At 41.3% G+C, this 16,763-nt stretch overlaps 1 protein-coding gene across 7 annotated transcripts in view; it reads right to left on the reverse strand.

The window, feature by feature from the left end:
- Nucleotides 1–16,763, reverse strand: part of LOC128822716 (spindlin-Z-like) — a 119,507-nt gene that overhangs the window by 49,139 nt on the left and 53,605 nt on the right. For 2 of the 7 annotated variants that reach the window (XM_054004526.1, XM_054004528.1), the window contains exon 2: nucleotides 7,864–8,089. In XM_054004526.1, the coding sequence (XP_053860501.1) occupies nucleotides 7,864–7,915 (52 nt within the window). In that variant the 5' untranslated portion in view covers nucleotides 7,916–8,089. Of the gene's footprint in view, nucleotides 1–715; nucleotides 763–1,054; nucleotides 1,411–2,180; nucleotides 2,209–7,863; nucleotides 8,090–14,603; nucleotides 14,643–15,406; nucleotides 15,487–16,763 lie in introns of those variants that run through there. The other 5 variants (XM_054004527.1, XM_054004529.1, XM_054004525.1 and 2 more) reach the window with 5 other exon arrangements.

The following is a 16,763-nucleotide window of genomic DNA, read 5'->3' on the forward strand; positions in this document are numbered from 1 at the left end:
TTTTCTCCTGGTCCTCATCTCAACTCATGAAGCCTTCATTAATTTTTTTTCCTTTCCTCTGCCCAGCTGTAGCAGGGGAGGGCAAGTGAGTGGCTATTGTGAGTGCCTGGTGTTCGGCCAGTGTCAAACCATGACAAGTGGTAAAGCTCATTAGAACAAATTCACAATAGAAATGCCTTTCTGGTTTTGTTTTTCCTACAGGAACAGGAATACTAAACTTCTGATGTTTTAGGATTTCTTTCATTCTGTATATTTTATTTTTTCCCCTGAGTATTAAAGGGAGAAATAAACTCTCACAGCATAAGGTAGACATAAAACTTATCTTACACTAAGGCAACAAATCAACTGTGCAGAAGACTTTTAAAATTCCAAATAGCTTGTACAGTTTCTTTACAAAAAAATTTATCAGTAAATACATGATGTTGTAAGTATTACTATGTCTTAATGACTTAAAACATTTGAGAGCAAATAAAAATATTTCAATACATTAATGTTTAACATATATATTAAAATCATAGAATGATTTGGGTTGGAAGGGACCTTTAAGATCATCTAGTTCCAACCCCCCTGCCATGGGCAGAGACACCTTCACATCCAACCTGGCCTTGAATACTTCCAGGGATGGGGCATCCACAACTTCTCTGGGCAACCTGCTCTGGTGTCTCACCACCCTCACAGTAAAGAATTTCTTTCTAATATCCAAATCTAAACCTACCTCCTTTCAGTTTAAAGCCATTCCCCCTTGTCCTATCACTCCATGCTCTTGTGAAAAGTCCCTCTCTGGCTTGCTTGTAGGCCCCCTTTAGGTACTGGAAGGCTGCTATAAGGTCTCCCTGAAGCCTTCTCTTCTCCATATTGAACAACCCCAACTCTCTCAGCCTGTTGTCCTAGGAGAGATGTTCCATCCCTCTGATCATCTTTGTGGCCCTCCTCTGGACTCGCTCTAGTTGATCCATGTCCTTCTTATGTTCAGGGTCCAAGATCTGAAAGTAGTACTCCAGGTAGGATCTCACCAGAATGGAGTAGAGGGGGCTAATCACCTCCCTCAACTTACTGGTTACACTTCTTTTGATGCAGCCCAAGATACAATTGGCTTTCTGGGCTGGAAGCACACATCGATGGCTCATGTCAAGCTCCTTATCCATTAACACCTCCATGTCCTTCTCCTCAGGGCTGCTCTCAATCCATTTTCCATCTAGCAAGTATTTGTGCTTGGGATTGCCCCAACCCAGGTGTAGGACCTTGCACATTGCTTTGTTGAACTTCATGAGGTTCGCAGAGATCCACTTCTCAAACCTGTCAAGGTCCCTCTGGATGGCATCCCTTCACTCCAATGTGTCGACCACAGTACACAGCTTGATGTTGTTGGCAAACTTGCTGAGGGTGGACTCGATCCCACTGTCCATGTCACTGAAAAAGATGGTAAAAAACAGTGCCAGTCCCAATACTGACCCCTGAAGAACACCACTTGTCATTAATCTCCACTTGGACATTGAGCTGTTGACCAGAAGTCTAAGAGTGACCATCCAGCCAATCCCTTATCCACTGACTGGTCCACCCATCAAATCCACGTCTCTCCAGTTTAGAGACCAGGATGTCAAATGCTTTTCACAAGTCCAGGTAGGTGATGTCAGTTGCTCTTCCCTCATCCACCACCTCTGTAATCCTGTCATCGAAGGGCACCAAATGCATCAGGCACAATTAGCTGATGATGTTGATAGTCACCTTTAGCAGAGAACGCCAAACATAACAAGCAAAGCAGAAACTTTGTTTACACAAATCATCCTGAAATGTCTAGTATCACCTAAATGGCTTCTGACAGAAGCATAATTGGCATTAGCCATTCACTGTCAAGTGTTCAATTCAAAGGAAGACATTTAAAAATTTGCCAACAATTTCAAGGGCAATTGTGGTGGTTTGACTTTGGCTGAATGTCAGGTGCCCACCAAAGCCACTTTCTCACTTCTCTCCTCAGTTGGACAGAGGAGAGAAAATACAATGAAAGGTTTGTAAGTTGAGATAAGGACAGGGAGAGATCATTCACCGATTGCCATCACAGGCAAAAAAGACTCAACTTGGGGATATTAATTGCATTTATTACCAATCAAAACCAAATCTTAAAAACATTTTCCCCCACTCCTCCCTCCTTCCCAGGCTTAACTTTATTCCTGATTCTCTACCTCTTTCCCCCCAGCAGTTCAGGGAGACAGGGATTGGGGGTGAGGGTCAGTTCATCACATGTCGTTTCTGCTGCTTCCCCCTCAGGGAGAGGAGTCCTTCCCCTTCTTCACTGTAGGGTCCCTCCCACAGGAGCCAGTCCTCCACAAACTTCTCCAACATGAGTCCCTTCCACAGGTTGCAGTTCTTCATTAACTGCTCCAGCATGGGTCCCTTCCATGGGGTGCAGTCCTTCAGGAACAGGCTGCTCCATCACGGGCTTCTCACAGGTTCACAGCCTTCTTTCAGGCAGTGGGTCTCCTCCATGGGCTGCAGGTGGATCTCTGCACCCCCTGGGGCCTCCATGGGCTGCAAGGGGACAGTCTGGCATCGCTATGGTCTTCACCATAGGATGCAGAGGAATCTCAGCTCGGGCACCTGGAGCATGTCCTCCCCCTCCTTCTGCACTGACCTTGGTGTCTGCGGAGTTGTTCCTCTCCCATATTCTCCTCTCTTCTCTGGCCACAATTACTTCTGTGCAATAACTTTTTCCCCCTTCTTAAATATATTACTCCAGATGCATTGCTATCATTGCTGATCGGCTCAACATTGGCCAGTGGTGGATCTGTCTTGGAGCCGCCTGGCATTGGCTCTGCCAGACAAGGTGAAGCTTCCAGCAGCATCTCACAGAAGCCACGCCTGTAGCTCCCTGCTACCAAAACTTGGCCATGCAAACCCAGTACAGTAATACATTCAGATAAATATTTCAAGTGAAAAATTAGTGTGTCAAGTATTTTGGGGTCAAGCTTGGTTTGGTCTCAAGGAATAATGTGACTGCAAAGATGTTAACAGTAATCAGAAAACAATAATGGATAGTTATCAGATTCTATATACCATGAATGTCACTGAATGGATTTAAGTTCATATCCTTTACCTTGTCATGACTATGGAATGACAAGTGCTACTGTTTCAACTTGCACATTCCATGAAATTCCATGTTTTAGACATCATTCAAAATAAACAGTGTTGATATAATTTGCCATGAATATAAAACCAGAAGTTAATACTGAAGATCAGAAAGAAAAAAATGCAAAAAACAAACACACAAAGTGATTTGTTTTATGCTTCTTTATAATAAGCAGCAAAGAGTCAAACTTGGATAGATCTGAGGAAGAAGAAAATATATATGGCTCAATCTCTCATGACTAAAAACCTGAATATTTTCAATAATAAAAAGTCAAGAACAAAAGAATTAAGCGTTTAATTGCCAGTTGGCCTTTGCTTTGAGCCTGGATTAATTCTACCTAATGTATCCTTAAAATACTGTTAAATTCAATAGCAAAACTAGGAGCCATGTTTCTGAATGCGTCTACCTTACAGAGAAAGAAAAAGGGTACGACAACATAGAAATAAAATAAACATTCTTTGAGGGTGTGGACTGTAGAGAAAGTACACACATTTCAACTGGGGCAGGTAGGAGGAAAGAAAAGGAAGAGGGATGGGAGAAAGCTACTAGCAATGTTTTTAATTGTCATCATATCAGATGGTACTCTCCATTCAGTCTATCAAAATTAGATGAACTCTTCAAAACAAACCACAGCTGCTTATTTCTCACAATATCCTGTCTTTATGGTAGGCAGCAAAAGCTGGACATTTAAAAAATATATTTCAGTATCTGCTGTGGAAACACCATGCAATCACATGAGAATTAATCTTGATTTGATGTCTTTCAGAATTACTTTGAATGACCTGAATATTTCAGAGATGTGTTTATTTACACCTAATATTGCCTGCCCAAAGTCAACTCTAAGGGTTTGGGAAACCAGACCAGGAGAAGAGTGGTCAAATGAATTCCCAACTTTCCCAAAAGATTTCATTGCATCTTAAAGTAGTTGAATCTGGGAGTGGAATCTCTTCATAATTCCCAAGGACAGTACTGGTAACAGCTAGGAAGGACTGTAAAAGACGATGCATTACATTTGTACAGCATAGAAAACAAGTGATCACTAGGCTCAAAAAGTTGAAATATAAATGTAAACACAAGGTGTCATGGTTTAGGAATGGTATTCCCCAATTTAGTGTTCCCACCGAAAACACCCCAGACCACGTGCCACTGGCTCACTTCTCTCCCCTCCCCCCCATGGTGGAAAGGAGAAGAGAATGGGAGGCACAAAATGGTAAAGATTACGACTTGAGATAAGAACAATTTACTGTAAAGTGCAATGAAATAAGAAAAACAAACAGCAAAGACAATACCGATAACGAGGACACCAGGGTGTAATCACAATTTACCTCACAGATAATTAAACTGGATTATGTTAATAAAAAAAAATCAGGATTCACCTATATTGAGGAGAAATATGGTCTAATTAGAAGCACAAACACAATGCCAAGCACTAAGGATCTGACTGATCTACTGAAACTATATCCTGGGAGTCTGCCCTATATTTTAACAAAATTACTGATACTGTAGACACATGCTCTACTGTTGTGAAAAAATAAGAAACAAGTTTGTCTTTCCTTTGTTTCACCATTTTGGGTGTTATCCTTTATTTCTCAAGATGGAACTATTAATTCTGTTTCCCAGTAGAGGTAAACTTCAAAAACCTGGATACTTCAGTCAAATATATTTTTATCCTCTTTTAAACCTACTTTACAGCAAATAAAGGCCTTTTGTTTTGGTAAGATCTGATTAGTGAGAGATGCCTCTGACCGAGTAGGAAATGAGACCATATGCAATATGGATTTCATTTTACAATAAATGTGAGGTAGAGAGATAGAAAGAAATAGAAAAGAGTAAAGGGTGGAGAGAGAGAGAGAGAGAAATCAAGCAGAAGACAGTCACCACCCATGAATACAGTGGCATCCCATTGGTCCTTCTTCACCCCGGGCTTCTCAGTGGTGGAGGTCCTGGAATCATTCTTCTGAGGGTACCACCTTTATACAGTCCAAGTTCCAAGTACCACAGAGTAGTCACAGATGCTGTTCCCATAACTTGGGGTGATATGTGTATGAGCAGTTGCTCCCTTTTCCACAGTGGGAATTATTGTCCGGATGCATTAACCAGGATGTGCTAACCAGATCTTGCCTCACCAGGTCTGGAATTAGTGCCTTCCTGTTGCAAATTCCTCCCTTTTGTGCTTAAGTCAAGTTCCCACTGTGGTGGCTTATCTTATGGCAAGTTCCTTCTGTGGCCTTGTGTCGTGGTTTAGGAATGGTGGTCCCCAATTCAGTGCCCCCACCAACTCTCCAAACCACACACTGTTCTCTCTTGCTCCCCTGTTTTCACCTCCTCCTCCCCACTATGGATGGCTGGAGAGGAGAGCTGGAGGCACAAAAGCCAAAGATCACGGGTTGAGATAAGAACAATTTACTGGAAACAGCAATAAGATAAGAAAATGAACAGTAACAGCAACAATATTAATAACAGAGTGTACAAGAAAAGAAATTATTCACATGGAAAAACTCCATGATAACAGACAATACCAGAAGGCTCCCTCTGCCATATTTTCTCTTCCGAAAGGAGCCCCTTCTCCCCATAAAAGAGCCCTTTCCCCTGCTCCCAGCAATGACATGAGGTGATATAGAATAACCTCCATACCCCAGTCATGCTCCCTCCTGGCCACTGAAAAAAATTAACTCTGGCCTGGCTGGAACCAGGATACCTTGACAGTGTTTGAGACAGGAAACTGTGCTCCTTGCATCTTTGTAGGCAGACAGGAAGGACAGAGGGAAACTAGCTTTTTCAAAGAAGCCACCACTTCTTAGTCTTTACGACTGATTTGGATTTCTAATTCCAGCTTCTTGTCACTTAACCTAGTTGTGCTTTTGATAGCTTTTTTCTCCCAGTTGTTTTTTTAAAAAAATATTTTAATAAAATGCAACAAACTCACTATAATTTTAATTTATATCACATTGTAAGGTCTTTCAGCAAGAAAAGAGCAAGAGAGGCCCTGCCTCGTGCTGCCTCACAGGAATCAGCATTTCAACAGCATTGCAGCCATTCTACATAGGTTTAAAACTACTGAGTGGGGGTTGGGTCTGCAACTGCTAGGAAGTTTCTTCCAGTGTTTCAGCAGCATTGGAGCCTTTTGGACAAAAATATTTTTTTCCAGGATTTCTTTTTCCCTGCTCCTGTTGTTGTTTGGGGGCGGGGAGGGAGTTCTGGAACTGCAGAGGCTTGGTTGCTGTGTTGTTTTCCTTTGTTCTCTCTCTTGGCTGCATGGTCTGGAGAAGAGGGCTTCCCTGCCATCTTGTCTTTGTCCTCTGGGCCACATGGGCTGCCATGGCGGCCGCCATCTTGGGAAAAGGGAGCTTCTCCACCATCTTGTCTTTGTCCTCTGGGCCACTAGGCTGTCCAGGTGGTGGCCATTTTTTCTCGGGGAGAGGGCCATGTAACTCAGCACCTTTGAATCTAGTGGTTATTGCTGTTTTCTTGGTTATTGCAGTTTTTCTTTTAGTAAATGGTTATTTTTTCACTTATCTCTGTGAAAAATGCATATTTTATGATTGGCTTTTCGCAAATATTACAATGAATATTAAATGTGTAATGTTAGAAAGTTATGCTGTATTAATTTTCTTAAGCAGTGTGTTAAATATTGTTTTAGGTTATAACACAATGTTAAAACAGAAACTATGCTATGTAAGATACTTTTTAACTAGCTCAAGAAAGAGATGAGATAATCAAGAAACTCTTCGCACAGAGATAACAGCGACAGGGCACATAGAGTTACTCCCTCCGTATCGGAAAAGACAAACATTCTTCCACCTTCTCTCAGTCTTTATGGAACCACCAGGATTAGGGGGAAGAAGTTGACAAAAACCAGAAAAATTCTTAATTTGCAAGGAATTTATGCATCATGTATGAGATATATGAATATGCAACAGGCTATTGCTTTTAAGGTTATTCCTTTGTTCACAAGGCATGTTTTTGGCAGCTTTTTGCCCAAAAACATCCGGACATCCATAATTCTTTGCTTTTTATTGTCTCGTAGTGTCCTCATCCTCATTGTCCAAATTTTTATTACTCTAATTTTATTACTATTTTAATAACTATTTTATTACTAATAAACTTTTAAGATTTTAAAAAACAAGTGATTGGCATTTTTCACATCTCTTCATATTTGTCTCTTCTTATTGTTGAAAGGGGAGTGGTTAAAACTAAGAGGAGATAACATTTCAAAGTCTGCACCCCATAAAATTGTCTTAAACTAAGACAGGTTGGTGTTGAAGTCTCCTAATAATGACTACCTGGTACATTTTCCTAATCTACACCTGAAATTAGGAAACATGCAGCAAATAATTCCATCACCACCTATATTTGTCTTTCTCTTGCAACATGAGAGAGAAGGCCTTGACACTGTGTAAGCACCGTTCAGCAGTAACATCAGTGTTATCAACCCTGTTTTCAGAACAAATCCAAAACATAGCACCATGCCAGTTGCTGCAAAGAAATTTAAATCAATCCCAGCCAAAACCAGCACAACTTCATAAATGTAATTCTGTACAGCTTAAATTTATATATGTACTTTCAATTCCACAATTCCAATAATTCCTACCTTAAAAAAAACCCCAACAACTGTCAACTGTCCCAATCAAAACCAAACAGTAACAGTTTCATAAAACCATGAGTACATAAGAAAAATCTGTAAGGACACTTTTTTATCCACTAAAAAACAACAACACTCAAATTCAGTAACACCTCACCTGCATCAGCTCTGGACCGCTGACCTGGTGATTTTCCAAATGGGGTCTTCATTCATCTGTGTTTAAGTGAGCAGCAGAGCTGCTAGACTAGGGTCAAAATCCAGTTCTTTCCAACTCCCCAAATATCTTCTTATTCTCGTAATTCAACAGCTACTTATTAAGATACCATCCAATCATCCATTCATTCTTCCTCAAATATAGGAGAAGCACTTTCAGTTATATCACTCTGAAAAACAAATCAGAAAATACAGTCTGATTTGAGACTTGGTTAAAATAAACAATGAAGTGAAACAAAATATTTTTTCTTTCATGTTCAATGAGAAGTCTCTTCATATTCTGTTATTCTGGATGCATTCCATATTATGCACTAAGTTTCAGAACTCCTATACTACCTTTGAAAATTATAATGAAAACACCAGTAGAGAGAGCATGAAAGCATAAGATTCTCACCCTCCCCAAGTCACAAAACAGCTATTCCTGTTTCAAAAATTTATTGTATTTCAGGGACAAACCCCCATATTTCCTCTGAAAGTTTCTAGAATAGTTTCTAGTTTAGTCTGTACCACCCTTATGCTTACACAGATGGTTACTGTGGGAGATGCAAGGCATGGAAGTTAAATATTCTTGTCTGCATTACAGCACCCATCTGTCAATAGACTTGAACAAAAAAAAAAAGCCAATGATGGGGCAATAAACAGGAAAATCATGCAGATGAACAACTGGCTTTGAGACTGGTGTTACCATTAGAATTTTGGGGGTTTTTATCATGGGTCAGTTTACATGACACCGAGCCCGCTGGCAACAGACGGGGTCCGTCTATCTCAAAGGGGGAAAAAAAGGATTTTAGCTCAGGAGTTAGCAGGGCTCATTGAGACAGCTTTAAACTACATTTGAAGGGGGATGGGGACAAAACCAGGCTCAACAGACATAAGCCTGGGGGTACTATGCAAATGTTTGAGGGACAGTGTGCTACCAAGGTCCTTCAGTCTGCCATATCAGTGGAGGTAGGGGATGGAGATCCATGCAAAAGTAAGGATGCAAGGGTTAATGATGTGTTAGAAATCCCAGAAGTACCTGAGAATGGTCACATGAATAAGGGCTTCTCCCTGCAAAAAGGCAGTAGGGTTATTAGCCCAACTAAAGTGCATTTACACCAATACACACAGCATGGGCAACAAACAGGAGGAACTGGAAACTATTGTACATCAGGAAAACTATGACAGTTGCCATCACAGAAACATGGTGGGATGATTTGCACGACTGGACTGATGCAATGGATCACTATAAACTCTTCAGAAGGGATAGGCAAGGAAGGAGAGGCAGTGGGGTAGCCCTGTATGTTGGGAGTGTTTTGATTCTTTGGAGCTTGATAATGTGTTATGACCTTGTTCTTGTTAATAGATCCCTTGGGGCGGATTAGAGGCACACTGAATGACTGGTGTATATATATGAGTTTTCCACCTGAGCCTTATCGAGAGGGAGGACATTGACATGATAAAAAACATTATCCCACTACGCAGGATGTGCTTCTTATGGGCCTTTTCCCTTATCTGGCTTAAAACCCAGCTTGTTAACAACATTAGTCACAGGTTATCCAGTATACAATTGCAGGGCTCAACAAGTTTATCTAAACAAAGGTCAGTTTGTAGTGGACATCCTCTGGTGGTAAATGTACACCTCCTCTGCACCTGGGCTGTTTTTTGCAGATCAGAGGCTTTGCCACCACATATCCAAAACTTCTCCTCCTTGCCTTCAGTTGGGGGGGGGTACAAACCTGCTCTCAGCAAAGCACTCTGCTGCTTTTGCAAATGGCCGATTGAGTCATCAACCTTTATCATTTCAGTCTCTCACATGATGGTAGTTATAGAGTTGACTGTTTATCAGTAAGTGTACTGGGTTTTTATGGCCAGGTTTTGGTAGTTCCTGGCAGGGACCTGCAGACCCATGGAGGGAGGAGCCCATGCCAGTGCAGGTTTCCTGGTAGGCATTGTGACCCTGTGGGGGATCCACACTGAAGAAGCTGTGCCTGAATGACTGCACCCCATGGAAGAGTGACCCACATTGCAGCAATTTGGGGAGGACTGTTGCTCGTGGGATGGACTCACACCGGAGAAGTTCATGGAGAACTGTTTTCTGTGGGAGAGACCCCACATTGGAGCAAGAGACAGACTCTTCTCCCTGAGCAGCAGCAGAAACAACTTGTGATGAACTGAGTATAATCTTCATTCCCTGTCTCCCTGCGCTGCTTGGGGGGAGGAGGTAGAACTTGGGAAGCAGGGAGGGATGTGGGGAAGGTGTTTTTAAGATCTTATTTTACTTCTCATTGTCCTACTCTGATTTTATGAGTAATAAATTAAATTAATACCTCAAATTTGAGTCTGTTTTGTCTGTGACAGTATTTGGTGAGTGATCTCCCCCAGACATTATCTCAGTCCATGAATCCTTTTGTTATATTTTTTGTCTCCTGTCTGGTTACAGAGGGGAGTGATAGAGCAGCTTTGGTGGGCGTCTGGCATCCAGCCAGGGTCAACCCACTACAGTAAGACTCAGGGAGAATGCTAACAAGGCAGATGTCCTGGTGGGAGTGTTATAGACCACCCAGGTAGGATGAAGAGGCAGATGAAATATTCTGTAAGCAGCTGGGGTAAATCTTGTGATTGCTGGACCTTATTCTCATGGGGGACTTCAACCTACCAGATGTCTACTGGAAATACAACAGAGCAGAGAGGAAACAGTCCAGGAGGTTCCTGGAGTGAATGGAAGAGAACTTCCTGACACAGCTGGCGAATGAGACAACCAGGGAAGGTGCCCTGCTGGACCTGCTTATTGTAAATAGAGAAAGACTGCTCACAGTGAAAGTCAGAAGCCATCTTGGGCAAAGCAATCAAGAAATTATAGTTTTCAATTATGAGAGAAATAAGGAGAGATGTCAGCATAACTGCCACCTTAGACTTCTGGAGGGCAGACTTTGGCCTATTTAGGAGACTGGTTGAGAGAGTCACTTGGGAGGCAGTCCTTAAGGGAAAAATAGTCCAGGAAGGCTGGATGTGCTTTAAGAAGGAAATCTTAAAGGAGCAAGAGCAGGCTGTCCCCATGCTGAAAGATGAGCCAGCACAAGAGACAACTGGCATGGCAGAACAGAGAGCTTTGGCTCTGGCCACTGCTGTAAAAGAGAACAAAAAGTGTTTCTACAAATACATCAGCAACAAAAGCAGGGACAAGAAGAATCTCCATCCTTTCTTGGATGTGGGGGGAAACATAATTACAAAGGATGAGGAAAAGGCCAAGGTACTGAATGTCTTGGTTGTCTCAATCTTTCAATCTTTAGTATTGAAACATAAACTTTAAGAGATTTAGAGATTTTAGAGGAGCTAAGATTTTAGTTAGAGATAAGCCTTACTAGAGTTAATTAAAATAAATGAGTAGGCCTTGATGAAGTTAAGAGTTAGTAGTTAACTAATAATTGATTGCTTGTCAACACAATGTTTAGTTAGCTGGGTTTATAATGAAGAATATAGAAACTGACAAATACCTTTTAGGAACATAAGACAATTGTGGGCCTCCTCTGTTCTGAAACCAATTGAAGACAAGGAATGGGAGTTCTACCAAGGTTCATTTGTCATATTTGCATTGAAAAGGTAGAAAGGTCAGAATGAGGAAGACTTCATTTACTTCCTCATTTTGGGACCCCTCCCCATGAAAGGGACCACCGACCCATTTCAAGGAACAAACTACGCATGCTTAATAGCTTTTGAAATGATTAGCATACGAAGCGAGGAATGGGATGTACTAAATTATGAATATGTATTTGTATTTTGGGTATTCAATTCTTGTGTGAATAAAAGGACTCTGTAATCACTTGAAAGGGGCGGTGTGTATTTGGGAGCTATCCCACACGCTGCCCGGCATCGCAATAAACATACATTTTCTAACTTTAAACTGTTAGAGAGTTTTTGTCCGTCACAGTTGGATATCAGTACTAGATCAATATCCATATTTCTTTAATAGATCAGTATGACCAGTTGTCCTCAGGGTACCCAGCCTCCTGAGCTGGAAGACAGAGACGGGGAGCAGAATAAAGCCCCCATAATTCAGGAAGGAATGGTCAGTGACCTGCAGCGTCACTTAGACCTCCACAAGTCGATGGGGGTAGATGGGATTCACCCAAGGGTACTGAGGGAGCTGGCTGAAGTGCTTACTAAGCCACTTTCAATCATTTAGCAGCAGCCTTTGTCAACCAGGGAGGTCCTGGGTGACTGGAAATTAGCAAATGTGACACCTATCTATAAGAAATGTGACACCTATCTATAAGAAGGGTCAAAAGGGGGATCTGGGGAACAACAGGACTATCAGCCTGACCTCAGTGCCGGGGAAGGGCATGGAGCAGATCATCTTGAGTACCATCATGTGATGCATACAGGACAAGCAGGGGATCAGGCCCAGCCAGCATGGGTTTATGAAAGGCAGGACCTGCTTGACAAACCTGATCTCCTTCTATGACAAAAGACACCTGCTTAGTAGATGATAGAAAAGCTGTAGATATTGTCTACCTAGACTTCAGTAAAGCCTTTGCCACCATTTCCCACAGCATTCTCCTGGAGAAATTGGCTTCCCATGGCTTGGACAAGTGAACTCTTTGCTGGGTAAAAAATTGGCTGGATGGCCGGGCCCAGAGAGTGGTGGTGAATAGAGTTACAACCGGCTGTCAGTCAGTCATGAGTGGTGTTCCCCAGGGCTCAGTATTGGGGACAGTTCTGTTTAACATGTTCACTAATGACCTGGGTGAGGGGATCAAGTACACCCTAAGCAAGTTCACAGATGACACAAAGTTAGGCAAGTATTGTTTTGCTGGAGAGGGATCTGGCTTTTGCTCATTCACTTGACAATGATTTTTTAAGCAATCTCAAACACTCTTGTTCATAACAATTGACTAGATCGATGAGCTGAAGCTGACCATATGGAGTTCAATAAGTTGAAGTGCTGAGTCCTGCACTTGGGTCATGACAACCCCATGTAGTGCTACAAGGTTGGGGAAGAGTGTCTGGAAAGATGCCCAGCAGAAAAGGATGTGGAAGTGTTAGTTGACAGCTGGCTGAACATGACCCAGCAGTGTGCCAAGGTGGCCAAGAAGGCCAATGGCATCCTGACTTATATCAAAAATAGAGAGGCCAGCAGGACTATGGAAGTGATTGTCCCCTTGTAGTTGGTACTGGTAGGGCCACACCCCGACTACTATGTTCAGTTCTGGGCCCCTCACTTCAAAAAGGTCATTGAGGTGCTGAAGCGTGTCCAGAGAAGGGCAACAAAGCTGGTGAAGTGTCTGGAGCATGTCTTGGTCTTGAGGGGAATCCATAAGAGGAGCAGCTGAGATCACTTGGTCTGTTCAGATTGGAGAAGAAGAGACTGAGGGGAGACCTTATTGCAGTCTACAACTTCCTCATGAGGGGAAGAGGAGGGGCAGACACTGATTCTCTTCTCTCTGGCGACCAGTGACAAGACACAGGGGAATGGCCTCAAGTTGTGTCAGGGGAGGTTTAGGTCAGATATTAGAAAAAGGTTCTTCACCCAGAGGGTGGTTGCGCACTGGAAAAGGCTCCCCAGGGAAGTGGTCACAGTACCAAGCCAGCCAGATTTCAAGAAGCTTTTGGACAATACACTCTTGGGGATGGTCCTGTACAGGGCCAGGTATTGGACTCAATGAGCCTTGTGGTACCCTTTCAAGTCAGCATATTCTGTGATTCTGTTGTTTAGCCTGGAGAAAAGGAAGCTCAGGGGAAACCTTATTGCTCTCTACAACTACCTGAAAGGTGGTGGTATGAGGTGTTGTTGGTCTCTTCTCCCAGGTAACAAGTGACAAGACAAGATGAAATAGCCTCAAGTTGCACCAGGGGAAGTTTAGATTAGATATGAGAAAAAAAAAATATTTTCACTGAAAGGGTTGTCAAGCATTGGAATAGGCTGCCCAGGGAAGTGTTCAAGTCACCATCCCTGAAAGTGTTCAAAAAAACATGTGGATATGGCACTTCAGGACATGGTTTAGTGGAGAACATGGTGATAGTGCTAAGTTGAAGGTTGGACTTGTGGTCTTAGAGGTCTTTTTCAACCTTAATGATTCTATGATTCTAAAGAAAAAACCCCAAATACAGAGTTACTACATTTGACACTGCGATCCTGGACAAATGGTCTAAATTATAGGAATGTCACACTATATCCAGTTCAAGGACCCAGAATTTGGAGATATTTCACTAGGACTTGCATCTTCAAAAGCTTCGTATTACTGGGAGAGAGATCAATTTTGAAGTTAACTCTATGCATCCTACAATGAAGGGTAATCTTTGTCTCAAACATTCACAGAAGTATACATGGTATCTTAAAATAAATAAAATCCACATATGAAAACAACCATAAAATGTGAGATTTCCCAAAGGTTTAACATCTCAAGAACACTAGTACCATATCACTGAAATTGACTACCAAAGTTCAGCTGATTGGAAATTAAGCAGTGAAGGGGGTAATTTTTCCCCATGTATCAAGAACTACTTTTTTCATATCCAGAATTGAACCTCTACTTCTTGGAAGTATGCAATGAAGGAACTTTTTCATGCACTTATAAATCCTACTGCAATCAAAGGATTATTCCAGATATTCTAGTAGCCTACAAATTATGACCATGACACCTAATCTCCATCTGACTGGCTTAATATTTTGTTAGCCTTAAGAATACATCGGAAATTCCATACCCAACATGAATGTCCTTAAAGAGTGGCAGCCTCCATAAGTAGCATACAACATCTAATTCCAAGGGATGACTACGAACAGCACTGCATTTACAAGTATCAAAGACTTCAATCAGTGGGTCACTAGTGAAAACACAGAGAATAAACAGTAAACTATTGTACTGGGTTTTGGGAGGGGGGGTACTGCAGGGGTGGTTTTTGTGAGAAGATACCAGAAGCTGCTCATATGTCTGACAGAAGGGGGAAAATTGCTGCACAGCAGCAGCTGAAAGAGAGGAGTGAGAATATATGAGAAACAGCCCTGCAAAGACCAAGGTCAGTGAAGAAGGAGGGGGAGGAGGTCTTCCAGGTGCTAGAGCAGATGTATCCTCCATGCATATACAACTGTTTACAGCGAAGGAGAAAGAACTACATCAGTAATTCAAGTGGGCATTTTACCTTATGAATCAAAAACGTGAAACACATTCTATAATCACCAAGAAATTTATCTAGTACAGCTGAAAGCAAGTAAAAATATTAGTAACAAATATGACACATAAGTTTTTATATACATTAAACAATTGAGAATTTCAAGGTATACAGAATGAATAGAATTACCAGTATTCATAGAAAACACAAACAAACAAGTTTTCCTATTTTATATTTAAAGCTAGTAAATTAGACTGTCAGTTATAGACAGCCAGAAAGGAAATCCATTCCTATTCCAAGTACACATTGATTTTTGAATAAGAAAGGGAGGAAGATAGATACCATTTCCCTTCTATGGGGAGGCAACCATATGATATCCTTCTTTCAGATCTGCTTACCACTTATTGCTTAGTTGAAACAGCACATATGTAAGCATATGGCTACTAACTACACATTACTTTCTTCCCTGTTCTCTGCAGCTGAAGTTTTCAGATGAGAATTTGTTCCTTTAGTATTTTCTCACTTCCAATAGTACTTTTCTTCACATTTGAGACACAACTTTTGTCCTCTACATAGAAGGCAACCTGCAACAACAAGAACTACTGGTGTTAAAAATGCTTCAGGTATTGTCAGTACCCTTCTAGAAGCAGAATGTTCCAGCTGCAAAGAATACACTGAACATCTGGACAGATTTTCCAGAAACTAAACATCTGCCTCTCATGCTGTTGTTTTTTATAGAACCTAAGCATTTACAAACTATTCTCTGTTTTCTTTACAAACATAGCTATTTCTAGAGGACCTTTAGAAGCAACACGAGCAGCTAGCATCACTAACAATGCATTGCTTTTTTCTTTTTGGAAAAATGAAAAATTATTGTAATTCAGCTTTGGGCATGAGAGTTGAACCTCCTAAAATAGTCAGACATAAGGTTGAATCTTGCCTGTCCTCTAAAAGAAGTTAACTTTTCCTCCTATTATTGTCAAAGTTGAAAAGGCCCCTGGATCATCTGTTTTAACACCTTGTGGATTCATATCCAAGAACTAAAACTCCTCGTTTCTATCACATGTAAGATCTGTCCATCTGATGAACTTGATTCAAGTTCCATAACCAATGCAAATACTGTCTGAGTTCTCCTAGTAATCCAGTATAATTTTTAAGGAGGAAAAGATAACACTGGGATTTAATGCAATGTTGTTTCTGTGAGAAGTGTTACAGGGATGGAGTTCTTTCTGTATTTATAAAGTTATGGACTAACTCAGTACATGTCTCTCCTGCAGTGACATACAAAAAGGTTAACAAGATTTGGTAGAAAAGAAACCTCTCCTTTCTATTACCTTAATTTCCCAGGACATCAGCAATTAAGTTACAACTTCACTGACAAGTTGGTGAATTTTATTTCTTCCATTGGGAGCCTTAACAATTCTGCTACGATGTAGATAGTCCAATCCCCTAATGAAGTATGCTAATCATAGCCCTCAGAAACAAGAAGAATTTATCACACTGTTCAATTCTCTTCATACATTTTAAGAAAAATGTCATTCTAGCTTCTTTTGGAGAATAACAGAAGGAGATTATACTCAGCAGTAAACAACATTATCCATACAATCCCAAATCATTATTTTAAATGGTTATGCAAAACTATACTTTAACTAAACTCTCAAGCATATTTGAGTTTTTTCCAGCATTTCATTTTACTAACATTTCTGGGAAAAAAGTTAACAATTCATACAAAAAAAGAAAGCAACAGCTTGCATA

This window comes from Vidua macroura (assembly GCF_024509145.1).
Source record: "Vidua macroura isolate BioBank_ID:100142 chromosome W unlocalized genomic scaffold, ASM2450914v1 whyW_random_scaffold_30, whole genome shotgun sequence".
NCBI classification, from domain to species: domain Eukaryota; kingdom Metazoa; phylum Chordata; class Aves; order Passeriformes; family Viduidae; genus Vidua; species Vidua macroura.